At 37.8% G+C, this 22,246-nt stretch overlaps 1 protein-coding gene across 1 annotated transcript in view; it reads left to right on the top strand.

The window, feature by feature from the left end:
- cfap299 (cilia and flagella associated protein 299) overlaps positions 1-22,246 on the top strand; it is a 587,024-nt gene that overhangs the window by 476,589 nt on the left and 88,189 nt on the right. Inside the window, exon 4 of the mRNA XM_060832189.1 lies at positions 17,820-17,962. Within this exon, the coding sequence (XP_060688172.1) occupies positions 17,820-17,962 (143 nt within the window). The remainder of the gene's footprint in view (positions 1-17,819; positions 17,963-22,246) is intronic.

Raw genomic sequence — 22,246 nt, 5'->3', positions numbered from 1 at the left:
ATTATACTGGACTCCAAGAGTTAACTTACAAGAAGAGTTAACACAAATTCAGATTCACTGCCATTTAGAAGATCAAGAGTAGAACTGATCAACGATTTCAAAATATTAAGGAGAACTCATTGGTAGATATGTATAACCATATATTTCTTCTGTTTGGAAAGTCTAGGACTAAGGGTGACATAACTTAAAAGTTAGAATCAGGACTTTCAGGAGTAAACTCTTCTGTGTGTTCAGTGTTGTATAAATTCTCTTCTACACATACAGTTGATGCTAGATCAGTTGTTAATTTTAAACTGAGATCAATTAATTATTTTTAGCTGAATGAATATTGGACATGAGGCAAAGGCTGGTATAAAGAGTTAGGTCGCATGTTAGCCTTAATCTTGTTGAATTCTGAAAAAACACTGCAGAGAATAAATGGTCTGATCCTATTACTGTGTTCAGCAATTTACCAAGCTATCGTGACTTGTTATATAGTTTTATAAAATGAACATAACTTAAAACAATTTCATTTAAAAAATCTGGTAAATCTGAAGGCATTTGAAAAAATTCCAATCCAGTCAGAAACTGGGTGTGTTATGAATTCCTGAATTGACACCTAAAACAGGTTTTGACTTCATAAATATGCAAATTAAGGTTTTTTTCTAAGGCTCTTTTAGGAAATTAATACCCAAGGAGCTTCACATGGAGTAGATGTGATTTATGAACACACCGCAACCAAAAAAGTGAATTTGAGGTACTTTAAGTTAATATCATTAGCAGGAGCAGCCTGCGCCCCATGGTCCATGCTCTGGCCTTGCTCCTTTTGAAACCGCTGACTTTGTATGTGGCAATCAAAGGCTAACAGCCCTGAAAGGTATGAAAGAACTCTAGTGATGAGACCTAGGCTCTCTTGGCCCTGGCATAATTCCCACCCCTTCCATTGCATTCCTGCTAGAGTTATGGTGAGAGTGCTTGGGATGGGTGGAGAATTCATTATTTTAAAAATTCCTGATTTATGATGCCCAAAACTGAACAAACAACTCCAGATGTGATATAACTTGATCTTTGTTCACGTGTAGCCCAACTTCTAAATGCTTGTAGCCTGTTAGTTATCCCTACTCACTGTCTTCTGTCAGCAAGTCAATTTTCTAACCAATAATTTGCCTTCAGTTCCCAGTTTTATGTTTCTAATCATAATGTACCATGAAATAGAAACAGAAAATGCTGGAAATATTTGTCAAGTGCTTCTCAAACTATTTCTCACTGTGACCCCAATTCAAGACTGGTAAATTGTTGCATCAGCAAGAACTGATACCCCAAAATTTCAGCTTCTGACTCCTCCCCACCTGAGATCCCAACTGCCATTTTGGAAAACACTGATCTGGCATGGCAGGCAGAGCATCTTTTATTTGATGTGGAATAAATATGAATTTAAAATATCAAGATGCTAACTTTTGCTGGGCATCTTGTGTTTTAAAACTTACTGGTACTGTATACAGTATTCTTCAATTTAATTACAATTTGGAATGTCCTTCTGTTTTCCATATTACTTATCCTCCTTTCAACTCCCACGCTATATCTAATATTTCTGAAGTAAACTTAGAATTTTACAGAATAAAGTGATCATTTTTATTCAATAACTAAAAACATAAAGGAAGCTTTACATAGTGTGATTGAAAAATAGATAATATATTTGAAATATAAATTCACCGTTTCATTACATTACAGCTAGCCATGAGGACTAAACTGCTCAACTTCACTCTTCATCTCAACAGTATGAGCCAACTGAATAAATTTGTTATTTTCCACTTTTCCTTTTGGCCAAATCTTCACTCTTCCCTTTCCAAAGATTTACTTATTTTTATACTACAATAATTATTATTTATTAAGTAAATGTGGTGGTCTGGAATAAGTAGCTTTTTATGAAAGATGTCTAGGAAGGTTTTCTATTTGATGGCAAAGTGAATGCACACCTGTGTACATGTCTGGTTTCTCTATTGCATACTTTCACACAGGGCCTGCTGTGTGGAAACCTATTCCTCTGAAACAAGTAGCAGTTTTCAAGTAGTGGAATCAGGTCACAAACACCAAAAGCACCGTACTCAAATGTTCCTGGAAGAGCAATATTTCCATTTCCCTACCACATTTACACAAAGCTGTCAGTAGCAACCTCATCTGCCTCCTCACACACAGTGCACCTTAATAAATAACAGCCAGCTGAGACCCCAAGACACCTGCAGAATCATTCACAGTACATGATTGTTTGCCTTAAAGGAAGCTAGTTAGCTATCGTCCTGGAACATTTCCACTGTCTTGGAAGACTAATGCTGTCTGACAGGGTACTACCGAAACACATTATACAGTTCTGAATGTCTGCCAGGCCATGTGATGGTGCAGAGCAAGTGAGAGGAAAAAAGTATGTGAAAGATCCTTTTATATACCTACTCAGTTTTTGCAGAGTCACTCACAAAACTGCTATGGTAGATCACAAATTAATGCTGTGACCACCCAGTGGCTATTGCTTAGAAACCTGACTCGTTGATATTGAAGGCCATCACATTTGTGGTCCATGAGAAAAAGAAATTGTGTTGATGCCATTCTGCAAGATTATCATGTCATTGAAAGAACAAAATAGATGATAAGCAATATGTAGTTGTGCAATTTATACTTTAACTTGACAGTAAGCTGCAGCAAGACTAATCCAACATAAACCTGTGACTAAGATAACCAAACATGTTTAATGCAGTATTGGGGAAAATTAAACTAACTAAAACATTATGCAAGAATCAAGCACTGAAATAGTGCAAATCTGCCTACACAGGGCATTCTAGAATAAGGTGATGGTTGTGTCATTCTGCAATCCCGCGCGATAGAAAATCCCACTGTGGAAGATCCTGCTGTAGAAGATCGCTATAGAAAATCACTACACCCATTCAGTGGAAAGATCGCACTATCCAAACAGTGTCCACAACTCATCAATTGCATTATAGCCAATTCAAGTTGAAGAAATGTATGTTATATCAGAATGACCTGGAATGAGATCCAGTGAAAAAGAAGCAGTCTTCAGGTGTGTTAGCACTATGTTGATTGCTGTCTGACAGCTGAACCTGACAATATGTCCCAGAATCCAGTGTGAGTTAAGTTATCTTATATTTGAGCCCAGGCTTGACCTTTCAAACTAGTGAATTGTGTTGTAAGTAGATTGTGCTGGTGTCTCACCATCTAACACTTGTAATTAAGGTAGAGCATAGCCAGAATCTTAGTGCACCATTAAAATGCTCTTTGGCAATCAGTTCTTGTATCACAGACTTCCAACATGTAGAGGCCATGTTAACCTGCCAATTTGTTTTTATAGACCAGCAGTAAGGAAGACATTATTTCTCTGGGTTTTGTTTACTCTGGTGGCTATATTGTGACATTATACCAAGATATCATTGCACATCTTACCTTTGCAGTGATGTTACAATGTCATTTCCAGAGACTTGACTCAATTTCTTTTATTGACATCAATGAACAGTAAGATCATGAAAGATGTAAAATGAACTGTTAAATTGAAATCAGAATTTTATCAATTAATTGATAAAAATTAATTTATTTCTTTTGTGTCAAAGCATTTACCAATATCAGTCTTGAGTTAACCTTTTACTTCTTTGAACCTATAGTGTTCTAGTACTTCTCCACAGTTGAAATTAGATTAACTGGTCTTTCTCCAGATGCCTAACAATCCACCTTTTTAAGATGATAAACCAAGTTATTCAAATATTTTGTCATACAGCTGGCCTCTGACACAGAATCATTTTTGCACTATTTTCAGTGTATGAACATTTGTTATATTTTGTTTTATATCATGTGGAATAAATATGGTTTTATATTTGTATCCAGAGACCAGAACTGGACACAGTCCTCAAGCATTATAGAGTTTATCACTAATTACTTAAGACCATAAAGTGTAGGAGCAAAAGTTGTCCATTCATCCCATTGAACTATTATGCCATTCAATGATAACCCTCAACTCTACATTCCCACCTATTCCGCTAACCCTTGAATAAAAGTGTATCTCAGCCATGAATATACTTAACAAATCAGCCTCTGCAGCCCTCTGTGGTAAATAATTCCACAAATTCACTACCCTCTGAAAGAAGAAATTGCTCCTCTTCCCTGTCTGAAAAGGGTGATCCCCTCTTATTCTGAGTTATGCCCACTGGTCACAGAATCTCTTGCAAGAAAAAGAACCTTTCTGTATCTACCCTATCAAGTCCCATATGAAACTTGTATATTTCAACAAAATAGCCCCTCATTCCTCTAAACTCCAAAGAGTACAGACCCAACTTACTCAACTTTTCCTCAAAAAACAATCCCTCCATAATGGCGAACAACCTAATGTTCTCTGGACTGCCTCCAATACCAATATAACTTTGATAAAGGGCCCAAACGTATTCACAGTATTGCAGATGTAACTAGTGTCTTGTATAATTTTAGCATGACTTCCCTATTTGTATGTTTGATGGCCTTTGAAATAAAGACCAACATTCTATTTGCCTTTTCTGTCTAATATTCTGTTTTGACTATATAGTTCAACATCCCATTGACTTTGTTGATCACTGTTCTGAACACATTTAGTGTTAAGATCTCAACTTTAGCTATTATGACTCAGTTTACAAAGTATGCATGAAGTCGACTTTCCTTGTGTAGCATTTTAGTTATCCACATTAACTATCATTATTTTCACCTACCTAGTTCATTCAGTCATTGTGTCATTTCTGAACTGCTTCCATGTTGCCTCCTAATTTGGTACTTTGAAAAAATTTGACCTAATTTGCATTGAGTCTCTGAATTCAGGTTAGTTATGTAATTAGAAGTTTGTAAAATAAAAATGGTGGTGTGTAAGAAGATTAGGTGACTTTGGCAAGAAAGTGTGCTGTTTCTGTGGTGTACTGTTTCATGTTTTTGAGTTGGCAATTCTGGGAAAGTTTACATTTGAAACATGATGCGTATTATTATTGTAGTTTAAATACGCTCTCAGATATTTTATCTTGTGCAACAACAAAATAAGTGTTCTGTTCAACTAAAAACATTAAAAAAAGCAGCAGGAGCAGGCCTTGTAGCCCCTTGAGACTACTTCTACATCATAGCTGATAATCTACACTAAAGCCCTGTCCCCACACTATCTCCATATTGATTGATGCCATTAGCACCTAGAAACTATGCAATTTCTGTCCTGAACTTAATAAATTACTGAGTTTCCAGACTCTTTTGATGTAGAGATTTTTAAAACTTAGCCACCCTCTGAGTGAAGAGGTTCTTCCTCATTCCAGTACTAAATGCCTTCCCTGCTGAGACTGTGTCCCCTTGTTCTGATTCCTACAGCCATCAATTCTGCAGCTACTCCATCTATTCCATTAAGAAATTTGATAGTTTCTCTTAGATCACCTCTTATTCTTCAACTTCAGAGAATACTGATCGAGTTTCCTCAGTTTCTCTTCTTGTACAGTGTCACTGTCTCAGGAATCAGACTGGTGAATGTCTGCTATTTTCCCTTTATTGAACAGAAACTCAGACTGTGCAGCAGGTAGCATGCCACCAGGGTTCTATAAAATTGAAGCAAGACTTCTTTGCACCCATATCCAAATCCTATTAAGATGAAAATTATTTCACTAGTACAGCTCCTTGCTGTTTGTTAGATTCTCCCAAACAGATTCAACATCCTAGTCTTCTGATTAGAGATCCTCTCTCACTAGTATACTAATCCAACTAATTCTTTATTAACAGTGTTATCTAACCTCCTTTTTGCCTGTCACCCCAAATGTTGAATATCCTTTAGTAATAAGTTGCCAGTTTTGGTCACCCTGCGGTCATATTTCCATGATGGCAATATAATCACATCATTTTACTTCTATGCGTGCTGTCATTCATTTGCTATTGTTATATTGTAAGTCTTATTAGAAATGATTTATGCATTCAGAGAAGAATGCTTTTAATTCTGCCTTTTTAGCAATATTCCATAATTTGACACTGGTTGATTCTGGCATTTATTTCTACTGCTGTCTAGTTTCATTTACAGCTTTTCTACTACCCATAAATGGGCTTATTTACCCCATTGAATTCACTCTTAGATTCCCATCCCTCTCTGACAAGCTAGTCTAAACCTTTTCCAATAGAACTAGCAAATCTCTAGTCCTCATCCTACTCAGGTTTAACCAATCCTCCTTGCAGAAGTCCCACCTGCCCTAGAACATGTCCCAATATTTCAGAAATCTAAAGCCTTTCCTCCTGCAACATAGTCATAACCATGTATTCAGTCAGTACAGGTTTATTTTTCTAAATCCATTAGCACCTAGTACTAGAACCAATCCTTAGATTGTAAAACTAGCTTAGAGAGCCAGGTTTTTAGTCTCTTACCTAGCTAAGTTCTACTTTAGCGATCACATCCCTCTTGCCATGTACGACATTGGTGCCAATGTTGACCATAATCTCTCACACTTCAACCTCCCCCCAAAACTATATCCTGCATCCATTCCATGACATCCTTGACCCATCTACAGTCACAGCCACCAAAATGTCTGTCTGATCCCCTAAAAATCAAGTTGTTATCATTATTGCCTTGCCACTCTTCTCCCCGCCCCCAGACCAATGTAGCTAAGCCACTGCACTAATCTGTTTCTCTCTCTCCACAGATACTGCTAATTATGTTGAATTTCTCCAACAATTTTCTTTTTTTCAGATTTCTAGCATTTGGAATAATTACTTTTATCCTTACGTTTGTAGTCAGTTATTCTTGTAATATAAGATAGCACCTCTTTCTTGATTACATGCTGTAACTGTACACTTTCTTTTTGGGATGCATGTACTAGAATCCCTTGGCTCCCATAATTGCTCTTCATTTAAGTAATGCTCTGCTTTTCTATTCTTACGAGAGTGAACAATTTTATACTTCCCAAATTGTACACCAGCCATTAGATTTTTGCCCACTGGCTGACCAGTTTATGTATGTCTGTCAACTCCTTTTGTTTTCTTCACAAAATATTTTCCTATTAAGTTTGTTTTGGCTGTAATTTAGTGAGCGTGTCTTCGCTGCCCTCAAGTCAATGATATAAATTATAAAATTTGAGGCCCTATGGGATTCTACTTGTCATATTTTGCCAATCAAAGACCCATTTATGCTTAATTATATTTTAACCACCCAACCAATCATCTATCTATCCATACCAATATGTCAACCCATACATTGAGGTTTTATTTTCTGAAATAATCATTGATATGACGCCTTATTAAATGCCTTCTGGAAAACCAAATGTTGGAGTGTCTGTACAGGTACCACTTTATCCACAGTACATGTTATTTTTTCAAAGAACTCTAATAAATCTATTAAATATGATTTCCCATTCACAAAGCCAGTTAATAGTGATTCTCCTCAATGAATCCCAACTTTTCTAAGTGCCCAGCAATAATTTCTATCATCATCAATATTAACAGGTTCCCCATAAAAGATATCAAACATTTTGACCTATTGCTCCCTGTTTTCAGCTTACCTCCCTTCTTAAATAGGGGGATGATATTTGCTACGTTCCTGTCAGTTGGAACCTTTCCAGAATCTAGGTAATTTTGGAAAGTTAACATCTAAGTATTTACCATGTCATTAGTTATCTCTTTTAGACTGTACAATGGAATCCATCTGGACCTGAAGACTTGTCTGCCCACAGCTCGATTAGTTTGCTCAGTACTGTTTCTTTTGTGATTATAATTTCACTAAGTTCCTTTCTCTCTTCTGCCTCCTGATTTACTAATATTATTAGAATTTATTTTGTATCCTATACAGTGGAGACAGAAGCAAAATATTTGTACATTTGACCTATCATTTCCTTATCAACTACTAACTCCCCTTTCTTAATTTGTAGATGACCAACTCACTTTACTTATTTTTTTCCTTCTAACATACCAGTTGAAACTCTTGCTATGCATTTTTTTATATTTCTAGGCAGCTTCCTCCAATTCTTCCTTCAGATCAGCCTTTCAGTTATTCTCTGCTGTTCTTTATATTCTGTCAAATCATTTGTCCTTTTGGTCATCTTTAACAATTATAGGTTTTCTTCCCTTAAGTTTGAGGTTTCCCAACTTCTTTAGTTAGCCAAGGAAGGTGAGTCCTCCCTTTAATATAGTAGATATATACATATTCTGAGTTCTGTGAAATATCCCTTTAAATGGCTGCCACAACATTTCTCTTGATCTCTCTTTCACTGGTATGCCAGTTCACTTCAACTAGCTCAGCTTTCATGTTTAGTAAATTGCCCTTATTTAATTTTAAAGTACTAGTATTAGACCCAATCTTGTACCGTTCAACTTGGATGGAAATTCAGGTACTACAAGTTGCTACTACTAAGAAGTGTCTTTACTCTCAGGTCATAGTTAATCTTGTCACATTACATAAGAAAATATCTAGCATAACTTGCTATCTGGGAAGTCCTAGAATGTGTTGCTCCAAGAAATTACCTATAAAGCACTTTAAGAACACTTCATTCATACAACTATGGCCAAACTAAATTTTGTATGTAGGTTCAAAATATGCATTATATGCAGATTAGAATCCCCTATGTCTATTGCTGTCCCTTTATCAGAACGACCCTGTTATGTAAGAGCTTCAGATCCCTGGAGCAAACTCGATGTCATGGAACTGCACATCACTAAGTTTAAATAGCACAGTATAGATGGAGTTAAACAACTCAATACCAGACTAGACTGCAAGATGGATCTCAACATATGAACAAGATAGATTGGGCCTTGGATAATGGAGCTGTAAGTCAAAGCTGGTATATATATATAATTAACATGTAGAGCAGTATCTACTATTATTGTAAAATCATCATCATAGAATCCCTACAGTGTATAAGCAAGTCATTCAGCACATCAAGTCCACACCAACCCTCCAAAGAGCATTAAACCCAACCCCATAAACCTGTATTTCCAATGGCTAATTCAAACCTGCACATCCCTAGACACTGTGGGCAATTTAGCATGGCCAATCCACCTAACCTGCACATCTTTGGACTGTGAGACAAAGCCAGAGCACCCAGAGGAAACTCACACAAAGTTGAGAGTGTAGTGCTGGAAAAACACGCAGGTCAGCCAGCATCTAAGGAGCAGGAGAATCAATGTTTCAAGCATCAGCCCTTCATCAGAAGGAATCGACATTTCAGGCATAAGCCTTTCATCGTGAACTAACGCAGACACAGGGAGAACATGCAAACTCTACACAGGCAGTCACCCAAAACTGGAATCAAACTGGGATCCTGGTGCTGAGGCAGCAGTGCTAGCCACTGAGCTACCATACCAATCTAATAAGTGTAACTTTTACTTTAATCTCAAACCAAAAGACAGTTCTTGACTTTGCCTTCTCCTTAAACAGTCTGTGTTGAACAGAAATCTCATAATTGACATCCAATCACATGATAAAAAAGCACTCGATATTTCTTTTTGTAAACTTTATTCTATATTATAGTTACTGCTAGGGAGCCATTCTGTTGGGAGCACAGCAACTAATTACTTCTTTCCCTTCCTATTCTTCTTCTCCATCCTTGTTCCTTTCCAAATCTCACTCCTATTTCCTATCTCCTGAACCAACATCATATCTAACTATTGCACGAATGACATCCATGATTAACATGTCACCCATCCAAATTTACATAGTTTCTTGTTCTTCTTGAATGCCATATATCCTCAATATTTAAGACCCAATCCTTGTCATTTAACAGTCATGACTCTGAATTGTCTATCAGATCTTATCAATTTACTTCAATGTGTGCTATCAATACAGTTACTTTGTAATGAATGCTCATTCGTGTCCAGAGTCTTTGATTTGGTCTTTTTGAAGTCTTGTCTTTTAATCTTTATTGTTGGTGCACATTCATTTTTTCCTTAGTTCCTTCCTGTCATTCTCCGACACTCATTTTCCATGTTGCTATTTGGTATCAACTCTTTAATACACCATATCTTTCTGAATTTGATCCCTTGCCCCATTATTTAGTTTGAACCCCTCTATACGATGTCTATACGATGCACAATAACACAGGTTCAGCTGTAGACTGTCCCGACTATATAGCCTCCAGTACTGTTTCCAATATACACAAAGTAGAGCTCATATTTCTCACATTAGCCATTGAGTCACATTTTCATCTCAAATATTTGGTACCCAATGCGAATTTGCCTGCAGTTTCAGTAATGATCCAGAGATTATAGCCTTTTAGATTCTGTGTTGTATTTTAATGCCTAGCTCCTCATGCTCTCTATGCAGAATCTTGTTTCTAGTACCTATGTGTTAGTATCTGCATGGGTTAAAACTACTGGACCCTTTTCACTACAAAGTCCTCTCCAGCCCTAAACAGATGTCCCAAGTCCTGACACCGAGCAGGCAAAACAACCACCTGGACTCTCACTCTTTGTTGCACAGAACGATATCAATCCCCTTCACCATTTTATCAAATACTTCTACAATTATTTTCCTTATTGCTGCCCCCTCAACCAATTGAATCACTTCCTGTTCCAAGGTGACATGGTCAATTTGCTCAAGCATCCTTTAAATTGGCTAAGAGAGCCATGAGGTTTTGTTATAGTTCTTTGCTCAGTGTAGCCTCTGCTCATTTCTATTCTTTGAAAATTTGATCTGATTTAGATGGAAGGTTTTCAGCAATTATAGTGCTGCTTATTCAGTCACAATCATGTTTTAATGTCTTTCATAAAATGAAAATTTGTTAAATCTGAGTTTGGTTGTCAGGCTCAAGAAAGGTCACAGAAAAGCAGGTCTGTTGGGCTAAAAAAATTAAATGTTAACATAGCCAAAACCAACACTACTAAACAAATTACAACCATTTTTTTCATACACCTGCTGCCACAGAGCAACATGATATTGAATTTGGCTTGTCAATCTAAGTTGTTCTTATTGGGGTTTCTCTTAGCATAATTATCAACATAATCTGATGCTACTGAAAATTAATTATATTTTCCAAGTGATGATCTAAATTTGCATTGGGAAAGGACTCAGTAAGATGTATTTAAATTGGCTAATTAATTTCCCTATTTCAGAGTTAGATTATTTCCAGAGTTCTGTAAAGGACACCTTGTTTTATGAAGTCAATGAACTGATATTGAGCAACACAATCTTTAAAGAAGTCCTTTTGTGGAAACAAATCAAGCTAAAATAGTCCAATCAGTTTTCTAGTTTTAAATATATTTGTCAAGTAAGACCCTGTTTCATACAGCTCTCATTAAATCAATTTCATCATGAGGTATTTTTTTCTCCAAATAATTTATACTGAAGAATCTGTACCTATGCACTTTGTACCTAAGATGGCAAAGTACGTGGCGACTTGTAAACTTTTTACTGTACTCACTTGAGTAACATGTGACAATAAAGCTAATTCAGTTGAATTATGTGAAGAATATTATCAATTAGCGAGTTCTGAAAGATTTGTAGCTCAGATTGAGGTTCTGGATGTAGGTTTGCTTACTGAACTGGAAGGTTCATTGCCAGACATTTTGTCACCCTACTAGGTAACATCTTCAGTGGGCCTCAGGAAAAGCACTGCTGATAATTCCTGCTTTCTATTTATATGTTTGGGTTGGTGATGTCATTTCCTGTGGTGATGTCATTTCCTGTAGTGAAGTCCCTTCCTGTTCTTTTACTCCGGGGGTGGTAGATGGGGCCTAACTTGATGTGTTTGTTGATAGCGTTACGGTTGGAATGCCATGCTTCTAGGAATTCTCGTGCATGTCGTTTTTTGACTTGTCCTAGGATGGATGTGTTGTCCCAGTCAAAATGGTGTCCTTGCTCATCCATATGTAAGGATACTAGTGAGAGAGGGTCATGTCTTTTTGTGACTAGTTGGTGTTCATGTATCCTGGTGGCTAGTTTTCTGCCTGTTTGTCCAATGTAGTGTTTGGAGTCCAATTGTAGTCCACCAGAATTCAAGACACTTTCGCCAATAAGGTATTTATAAAAGTTTTACAGTATTCTGTTTGAGATTATCATAAGATTTTATCCTTTCAGGTTTCTACAGTCATTATAAACATATTACTTCAATGTACTTCTGTTTGCAATAGTAAGTGTTATTTAAAGAGTTAATAGTTACAAGGAAAGAATTAAAGCTTCAGCGAACGATATAAAAAGGGACGTTGGTAAATATTTCACAATTTTGTTATGCTTTCCCTCTATCCTAATCAGTTTACATGGGCAGGTCAGTTCTAACCACTTCCACCACAGTCCCCAGTCAAACCTTTTAATTAGCTCCACAGTTGCTGTTGATGTTCCATTTGTTATGAGTGGAATAGATATCTCAGTAAGGTGAATGGTGAAAGATCACAAAATGTATTACACTGATTATGAATCATACTCTAGTTTCAGATGTTTGACATGGACCCTGTCTGTGTTCGGTTATATAATAGAGGTACTCCTCCCATCTGTATCTCCTCTGTCTGTCAGCAGCCTCTTTGGAACAATATTAATAGCAACTGTAAGTGTAGTAGATAAACCAAAATCACTATTGATGTGGCAAGTTGACCCAAGGGATTCAATCATGAAAACTTTATACACTTCCATGAGAATTGTGTCACTACTGTGCAAATCTTTGTAATTGAGAATGAGAGATGCATACTGAAATAGTTTATTTTAGGGAATTTGGTATCACAGTTCCTTAATATAGGTAGTTGATCATTTGTAACAATGTTCTCATAGTTTATTGAGAACCATCAATTTAGTTAATTAGGCAAAGAAAGGAAATGTATTATCCTTTGACAGAGAAGAATGCTTTACTAATCCTGGAGCAGTTCTGGAGAAAGGAGGTGTACAGACAGTCCTGTTGTGTCGGCTGGTGACAAAATTAATCAATTCAGTTATCTCCAAGAGAAAGCTGTTAATTATTTAAGTTCATCTATCTCTCCTTTTATTTGGTATATTCCATTTAATTTTATCTAAGATGAGTTACTTCCATTTCCAATTGACGTTGTGTCACTTTTTATGTTTACTATTCTTTTATTCTCTGTGGACCATCCTATTAATTTCCATTGTATTTGATACAGGATCTCCAGAAAAACCTTAATGTCTGACCTCATAAAGTGCTTTCATAATATCGTCAAAACAGATCAAATGTTACTGTGTTGTTGCAAGCATTATCAAATTCTGCTTTGCTTGAACTTCCTCACAAAAAAATACATAGTTTTCTCAGAGGGTGCTAGATTAAACTCAATTTTCATTTTTTAAAAAATTAACCTGTATTCAAATATGACAACAATAGACTTAAGTGTTTCTTTTGTGTACAGTCTTAGTAATGTTAATGGGTTGATAGGTTTTATTAGTGGTAATTTAATTTCTTCCTAAACAGTCCTTTCCTTTTTTTTATATACCAATTAAAACCACCCATGCTGTTTCTGTTGGCTCTTGTTTTAAATTTTTAAAATTTAGTTTTGTTTTGCCTTTTAAACTTCGATTGAATTTCCTGGTGTGTACTTGAACAGCAACTTGTGTCAAGTAATTTTATCGATCCCAAGTTCAGAAAACATTACGTCTATGCTTGGTGGTTTTAGATACCAAGTTTATATTGAAGACATAAGTGATCTCAATCAGTTCGACATTCTCCTGTTCTTAAAAGCTTTGTCTCAGCAAGACTTCCAAAGTTCTTGAAATTTGTATAACAACAGGGAACAAAATCTACTGAGGTTCTGAAAGATACCCAGTAGATTAATAATGTACAAGTATCTGTAAAATTAGAAACTCAGAATTTAGTCCTGTCTAAAATTATGTATCTCATCGAACAGAAGCTATGTGAAATGACTTAAAACTGTCAGCAGAAGAGTTAACTCTGCTGTTTGGAGAGTCGGGGCCCAAGCCACTCAGTGATGTCATGTAATTTCATGTACTCTATTTAAAAAGCTGCCAACATTTTCTGATTATTTCAAACTGGCTTTTAAAATGCTTATTTCATTAAAACAAACTCTTGAAAAAGGCTAAAACGCTTTCTTTAAGATTACCTTAAAAAAAGTAGTACTGAACAAAATATTTCTCATTTCAAATTCTGAGTTTAAATTGGATGTCTTCCAAGAAAGTTTATCTATGTTTTGAAAAGAAGCCAAACTATTTTTCACAACATATCCTGTCTGCAGCACTTTAAAGAAAAGCCATAATTTGAACTTTTTAAATGAAGTAAGATTCAAAAGGCTTGAATTGTTCACACTTTCTGACTTTTCCCTGTCTTAGCACTCACCTCAGTCGAATGTAGGGGGTGCTTTTATTGTAACTGCCATGGGAATGGTCTGTGAATGCAATCCAATTTTCATAGGGGTTTCTTTAACCTCATCAGTGAACATTGACTCATGCAAAATTGTGATTTCTTCTCTAACTGTGTCAGAGTGTCTATTGCTCACCTTTTCTGTCTCTGCCCGAGCTTTGCCCTAGTAGCATTGTATTCCAGTTTCACCTCATTGCATTGGAATGGTGGAGAGCGCGGGGTAAATATTTTCAACATTTCTCCTATACCAGCTGGAATCGCCCACTCTCTGCCAGGAATGTTCAAGGCCACAAGGCCTCTACAATTGCCTGCAGTTTGCAGATTGCTGCTTGACACTGTTTTTATTCTTGGCAATGCTATCTATATTCAACTCCAGGGCAAGTAACTCTGTATTGAACCTTGTCAACCTTGTGGTCAGCCTTTTGTGGAATCTGGGTGGAGTCTTGTGGAAAATGATTGTAGGGGAGTCAGCTAGTATGGATTGCTGAAGGCCTCCAATATCATCAGTATGAATTCCTAGTCTCCTGCAGCTATTGTATAGTGACATCTCTCCCTGGGACTCCAGTGGGATCATAAAAGGTTCTGATTTTTTGGCATAAGACTTTGGATTGTCACTGCAGTGACATGTCAGGTTTCCCACCCCAGTTTCAAGGCCTCCACTGCTACCTCTATTCTCTTTAAATGCTGTTTATTTGGGTCAGAGCCTACATGTACAGTAGGTGGAGGAGGTGGGATGCAGAACTTGTTCACTTAAGTCACACCCGATCACATTTTCCTTGGCATTCAAGGGCATAGTGACTCGGCCTATTGCAGTGGAAACAGTGAATTTGGATAATGGCAGGGCAAGTGGTATCTCAGCAGCTGCTATGTTAACATTTCCTAAACTCATGCGAAGGTTATTACAGCCTGTCCTCCAGCTGTGTTAGCATAATGAATCAACTCATCCCACATCACTGTTTTATTGTTGTACACATCCAATATGCTATGCTGAAGTTCCTTTCAGAAAGAGGCCCTTAAAACTTGGGGAGCCATAGTGTTCACCACTGTCTGAGTCCTCTCCCTCTTCTGACCATATCTTTCTGTAGCAACTAAGAAACATCTCTGCAAATCTACAAGGACTTCCAGTGGTTGACTGTCTGATTCAAACTAATACCGAATGGAAATCATTGTCTACTTCCCCTAGTGCCTTATGTTCTCCTCTAATTCTCCAAGCTGGAATATTCCAGCTGAGTTCTCTTTTTAAACCTAGAGGGCAGGCAGCTGGGAGAATCTGTTTAAAATCATTACCCTCTAATTCCAGGCAGGAGCTTCTAAACACTTCCCATTTTGGCATAGGAAGGATATCAGATGTCATTGTTATGCCCAATTCTTCCCTTAAGGTCCTTACCTCAGCTGGTGACAAGGGTCAAGGTGTGTTGTGAACTGTCCTTTGACTACAGTAAGGGATCCCTTCTTATCTAGGCAAAAGTAAGGACTGCAGATGCTGGAGATTAGAATCTAAAGTGTGGTGCTGGAAAAGCCCAGCAGATCAGGCAGCATCCGAGGAGCAGGAGAATTGCCATTTCAGGCAAAAGTCCTTAATCAGGAAGAGCTTCCTGAAGCCCTTCCTGATGAAGGGCTTTTGCTGAAATGTCAATTCTCCTGCTGCTCAGATGCTGCCTGACCTGCTGTGCTTTTCTAGCACCACACTCTCAATCGTTCCTCATCTACCTCTTGCCCAGATTTCACCTTGACCCTTGTGACTATACTCAGTCACTCACTCACTCTTGCTGTACAAGAGAGGCAGAGCAGAAGAGTGCTGGTTGTCCAAGCTTCTTTCAAGATCATTCATCTTTTTAGCAGAGAAAACAGCTATTTGTGCTGTCTTTTGGCAAAGTGCTGTCTGGAGTTTTTAATTTTGTCAATACAAGAGAAGTGATCTGCTTCAGGGACGAATATATTTTTTGTCAAATTAATAATCTCAAGGCACTCCTTACATCCTGCATTTCGCCTTTCAATCTCTAATTCTCTGCTGGTGACTCAGCATCTTGCTTTTATATTTTCTCTGTCTGTTTATTTTTGTAGCGTGCCTCATTACACGCTTCTACCTCCCTTTTTAATTCTACACACAAACTGTCACTTTCCTTTTGTAAGTTTGTAACTTGTTCTCAAGATTTCTTATTTATTCAGTTGCAAAGCACACACGGGCCCTGTAGGCCAATTTATTCTGAACTTCTTTTATATTAATCTTACTTTCTAGCAAGATTCAGAAAGGTATCAAGAATAGAATCATCATTTTCTTGTGTCATTCTCTGGCTGCCCCAGTTTTCACAGTTAAAACTTTCTTGCACCTGCTATTTAGCATACATGAAAGCCATTGGTTTATTTAAAAGTTACTGAACACACATTTAACTACAAATTAACTTTCAAGCTTATCAAAATTAAAGCCAACTAACCCATGATTTATGACAGTGACACCAATTGTTGATTTAAGGCAGTCAACGATTTATAGCAATTTTCTGAGAGTTTATTGAGGAACACCAGTTTAAATGTGATAAATTAATTATTTACGCAAAGAAAGGAAATATACAGGTGAGAATGCTTTACCAATTCTGGAGACATCGGTGGAATGAAGAAATAGAGGCAGGGCATTCTCACATCCTATTGGTCTTACATCCTTTTGTGGTAGTTTCTGGTAGACCTTGGTGGTCTTGGTACTAATAGTTTTTGTTCTTCCGTTGGGAGAAATTGTGGTCTGCCACCAGGCGATGGTGTGGCTCATCTTCCTGGAACTTCCTACTTGTTCCTCCCCACATGTCTCGGTTAACATAACTTATTCTGGGGACTGGCCATCAACTGCTCTTGGCCAGTGGCCATGGGATAGCTACTAATGAATCAGATAGCTACTGTCCATTCCCCACCCCCATTTGAAGGTTAGTTTAGCATTCTTTATAAGAACGAATGTTTCTTATTTTTGATACAATGCATTGACTATAGTGAAAGGTGGTTTGTGATTCAAGATTTCGATGACTCCTATGATTTCTCCTCTGCTGTCATGTAAAGATTTATTTACACTTGCAGTAGGCTTGTTGCCAATGCGACAGTTAGATAAGGTCTTGTGCTGTACAGAAAATATCAAATATGGAATGAAAAGTTAACAGGTTTAAGGGGACGCCAATTTTCAACAAAGATGCTTATTAAGTTGGCACAGTGATCAACTTGAAGGCAAATAAGTATTTTATTTATAATATCTCCATAATGTCCACACATTGAGTTAGTGTTAACTTGGGTGAGAAAGAAAACATCCATCCTTACAAACAACAACTCAGTACTTAACTGAGGAAATGTGTGTAATTTTAAATTGTTGCTTTTAGGAAGCAATTGATGTCATCATTTCTAATTTGGATAATATCTGTTGTCTGTTTCACAAATGATTAAATAGGCATAAACAAACCAAGGGCACTGATTAAATAGCATCTTGATGTTCCTACAACCTTTTCTGAATAACATATATTTAACAGCTTATTAAGACTGCCTAGTTTAATTCAACATTTTAGGCTCTAAAACATTCTTTTTTTCAAATTTCAGTCTATAATTTTCATCCGAGACTACAATTCTCATGGACAAGAGATTTCTGGGTATATTGATTACTCTCATAGGCTGAAGATAGAACAGTTTGAAGGGTATTTCAGTGGAAAGAAGAAACTATTACCACGGTCAACAGATCTAAGGTACGCTTACAGATTATCATCCTGATTTAATGACACTGTTGGTGGCATTTTTAGTTTAATTTTCTGCTTATGGTCATTTATAAATTATAACATTTCTGCATGAAATAATAAAGTCCGATATCATTCCTCATCTGTAGTTTCATACAACGATTGTTTAGATCAGTAATGCAATGGATTTCCTGAAAGTAACTTAATGATAGTAATTCAAAACCAGCCACCAGGGAACTCCCACAAAACTGATAACATACCATGAAAAATGAAGTCTACACTGACCAACATATCACAGACTCCTGCTTAATTAATGTACCTTGCAGCAACAAATATTTCTATCACTTGAACTTTACACTATTTTCATAAAGTAATTAATGCAGTAATCACAAAACATTTGTTGGAATGGTACCTAAATGCTGCAAATGTGCCGTGATACACCTTGAAGGAAAAACAAGATATATATACGCAAACATCTGGACCTTTTATCAAGAACTATAGCAGTAACCTGCATTAAAGAAACACCTTTAATGTAGTAAAAAGGACTCCACAGCAATGTTATTAAACAAACGTTTAACAGCAAACCACATAAGAAGATATTAAGACATGACAAAAAGGTAGGTCTTAAGGAGGAGAAAGCGCGCGATAAAGAGGCAGAGAGGCTTATGGGGAAATTCCAGAGCTATGAGCCTTGGCAACTGAATGTACAGCATGTCCCTGGTTGAGTGATTAAAATTGAGAATGATCAAGAAGCCAAAGTTTAGAGCAGTGCTGAGATCTTGTAGCATTGTAGGACTAGAGTATTGTGTATAGTTTTGGTCACCCTGTTATAGGAAAAACATAGTACTACTGGAAAAAATTCAAAGAGGATTTACGAGGATGTTGGCAGGACTAGTAGGCCTGAGTTATAGGGAGAGGTTGGCCAGTCTAGGACTTTATTCCTTGGAACGTAAGAGAATGAGGTTGACCTTTTTGAGGTGTATAAAATCATGAGGGGCATAGTTAGGATAAATGTATATAGTCTTTTTCCCAGGGATGGGGATTTGAAAACCAAAGGGCATAGATTCAAGATGAGAGGGGAAAGATTTAAGATGGACTGAGTGACAACTTTTTCTTGCAGAGAATGGTGCGTTTATAGAATGGGCTGCCAGGGAAGGTGGTTGAGGCAGGTACAATAACAACATTTAAAAAACATTTGGCTAGGTACATTGATGGGGAAGGCTTAGAGGGATATGGACCAAATGCAGGAAATTGGAACTAGTTGAGTGGGCACCATGACCAGCATGGGCAAGTTTGGGGCGAAGGGCCTGTTTCCATACTGTATTATTCTATGACTCTATGACTGGCGCAGGCTAAAAAGATAGAAAGGAATTAAAACATGGTCAGGTTGAAAACTAGGATGATGAGAATTTTAAAGTTATTGGGGGTAGGCTGAGAGTTAATGTAGGTCAGGGAACACAGGGATGATGGTGAAAAGAGCTATGACAGTTAGGATGTGGGCAGCAGAGTTTTGAATAAGCTCAAATTTGCAGAGAATGCAGCCAAAAATCATAGAATCCCTCCAGTGTAGTAACAGGCCATTTGGCCCAACAGGTCCACACCCACCCTCCAAAGAGTATCCCACCCATACTCTATTACTGTACATTTCCCCTGACTAATGCCCTAACCTACACATTCCTGAACACTATGGGAAACCTATGTAGACATAGATAGAATGTGCAAACTCCACACAGACAGTTTCCTGAGGTTAGAATCGAACCCGGGTCCCTGGCACTGTGAGGCAGCAGTGCTAACCAGTGAACCACTGTGCTAGCCTAAGAATGTCATGTATAGTTGGAATATTCTAAACTAAAGGTGACATAAAAATGGAAGACTTTCTTCAGGAAATTAGCTGAGAGAAGGGTGGAGATTGGAAATGTTAGAAAGGTGGTAGTAAGTGTCCATGGTGATAAAGACCATTTGGGTTGGAAAATTCAGCTCAGTGTCAAATGGATCTCAAGGTTAAGAATGGTCTAGTTCATCCTCAGACAGTAGACAGGAAGAGGATTGGAATGAGTGAGTAGGGAACAGGGCATGTATGAGGCATTGAAGACAATGGGGTAAAACAAGGACTGCAGATGCTGGAAACCAGATTCTGGATTAATGGTGCTGGAAGAACACAGCAGTTCAGGCAGCATCCAAAGTGCAGTGAATTCGACGTTGATGAAGGGCTTTTGCCCGAAACGTCAATTTCGCTGCACTTTGGATGCTGCCTGAACTGCTGTGTTCTTCTAGCACCACTAATCCAGAATTGAAGACAATGGCTTTCATTGTCTGAATATTTAATTGGTGAAAGTTTCAGAGTATCAGACAAACAGCATGACAACTCAGAGATAGTGGAATGCTCAATAAAGTGGTTTGGGAGGTAGAGGGGTGTTGTCAGCATGCATGTTGTCAGCCGGAAAACTGGCTGACAACAAATGATATCATGAATACTTATTGATAAAGTCACCTTAGTAACTTCAAAGACTTGTGAATATTTACATGTGTAATACATTGCTTGAAATATTTTTAATTACCCTGTTTATCTTATTTTTTGATGAGTAATGCTTTTATGTTTATTAAAAGCGTGAGCGCTTAGTTCATAATCATTTCACAAGTTGTGACTGAGCAGCCAGTATAATGTGCATTATATGGCAGTCAAGCTTGTCCATACCATGAATGGATTAATGCAAGAATTGCTCACCAACTAGTTCCCCATCCAGCCACAGCCTTTAATCAAAACTATAACGTCAAGATTTACAAGGATGTTGCCCAGGGTTGGAGGATTTGAACAACAGGGAGAGACTGAATAGACAAGGGCTGTTTTCCCTGGAGGATTGGAGGCTGAGGGGGTGGCCTCTTTGAGGTTTATAAAATCGTGATAAGTTAAATAGACGAAGTCTTTTCCCTGGGCTGGGGGAGTCCAGAACTAGAGGACATACAATTAGGGTGAGAGGGGGAAGATATAAAAGGGACCTAAAGGGCAACTTCTTCATGCAAAGGGTGGTGTGTGTATGGAATAAGCTGTCAGTGGAAGTGGTGGAGGCTGGTACAATTGCAGCACTTAGAAGGCACCTGGATGGGTATATGAATAGGAAGGGTTTGGAGCAGACCTGGGCATTTTATGGTCCACGGGCCATATCTGGCCCTTTGGTCATTCCTGTCCGGCCCGCATGAGGTCAATCTTAAATTAGAACATAAATGAAAAAGTATTTATGCCATGCACACAATACAACAGTGTTGCTTTTGTTTTGAAAAGGATGCTTTTTTAAAATTTACATATGGACACACATGTGCGTTTGTGCGTGCGTCACAGTTAAAAATGATGTTTGCTGGCTAGCCCTCAAAATGGCAGCTCACACCAAGACAAGTTATGTCATATCCCACAAAATCACCAGAAACAGTAAACTGTTTTCTGATGGAGAGTTTATTAAGGAGTGCTTGTTGGACTCTGCAGAACTAATATGTCTGGAGAAAAAAAGAGGCATTTGAGGATGTGCCCCTCTCCCGACACACTGTAACGAGAAGGACTGGGGACATCGCAAGAAGTCTGGAGCTTCAGCTGCAGTACAGAGCGGTCAACTTTGACTTTTTTTCCTTGGATGAGAGCTGTGACGTACGTGGGATAACTACGGACTTTAAAATCACGGAGGAGCTGGCAGCCATGCAGTCAATGAAAGGAACAACACCTGGTAATGAATTGTTCACGGAGGTAAATGCATGTTTAGACACGTTAGGACTAAAATGGGACAAGCTGATGGGTGTGACAGTGGATGGTTGTCCAAATCTAACAGAAAAAAATGTTGGACTCTTAAAGACAATGCAGGATAAAGTGACAGAAATTGACCCTGATCAGAAATTGGTATTTTTGCATTGTATTATACATCAGGAAATGTTGTGTAAGTCAGTGTTAAAAATTAACCATGTGGTTGATGTTGTAACTAAAATAGTTAACTTCATCAGGGCAAAAGCTTTGAATCACAGGCAGTTTGTTGCACTTTTGGAGGAAAATGAGACTGAACATCGTGACATAGGCTACCACACAGCTGTCAGGTGGCTCAGCCTGGGCAAAATGCTGAAAAGTGTATGGGACCTGAGAGAAGAGATTCAAGATTTTTGTGTGAAGAAAGGGAACGGCATTCCACAGCTTTCAGATGCAGATTGGATTGCAGACCTTGGTTTTGCTGTTGATGTGACTGCGCTTATGAATGAACTAAATGTGAAACTGCAGTGCAAGGACTTTTTTGTATATGAAATGTACAATTTGGTGAAGGC

Source organism: Hemiscyllium ocellatum, chromosome 1, assembly GCF_020745735.1.
Source record: "Hemiscyllium ocellatum isolate sHemOce1 chromosome 1, sHemOce1.pat.X.cur, whole genome shotgun sequence".
In the NCBI taxonomy this organism is placed as follows: Eukaryota; Metazoa; Chordata; class Chondrichthyes; order Orectolobiformes; family Hemiscylliidae; genus Hemiscyllium; species Hemiscyllium ocellatum.
The sequence above is the reverse complement of the archived record's forward strand: the minus strand, read 5'-3'. Positions and strand labels throughout refer to the sequence as shown.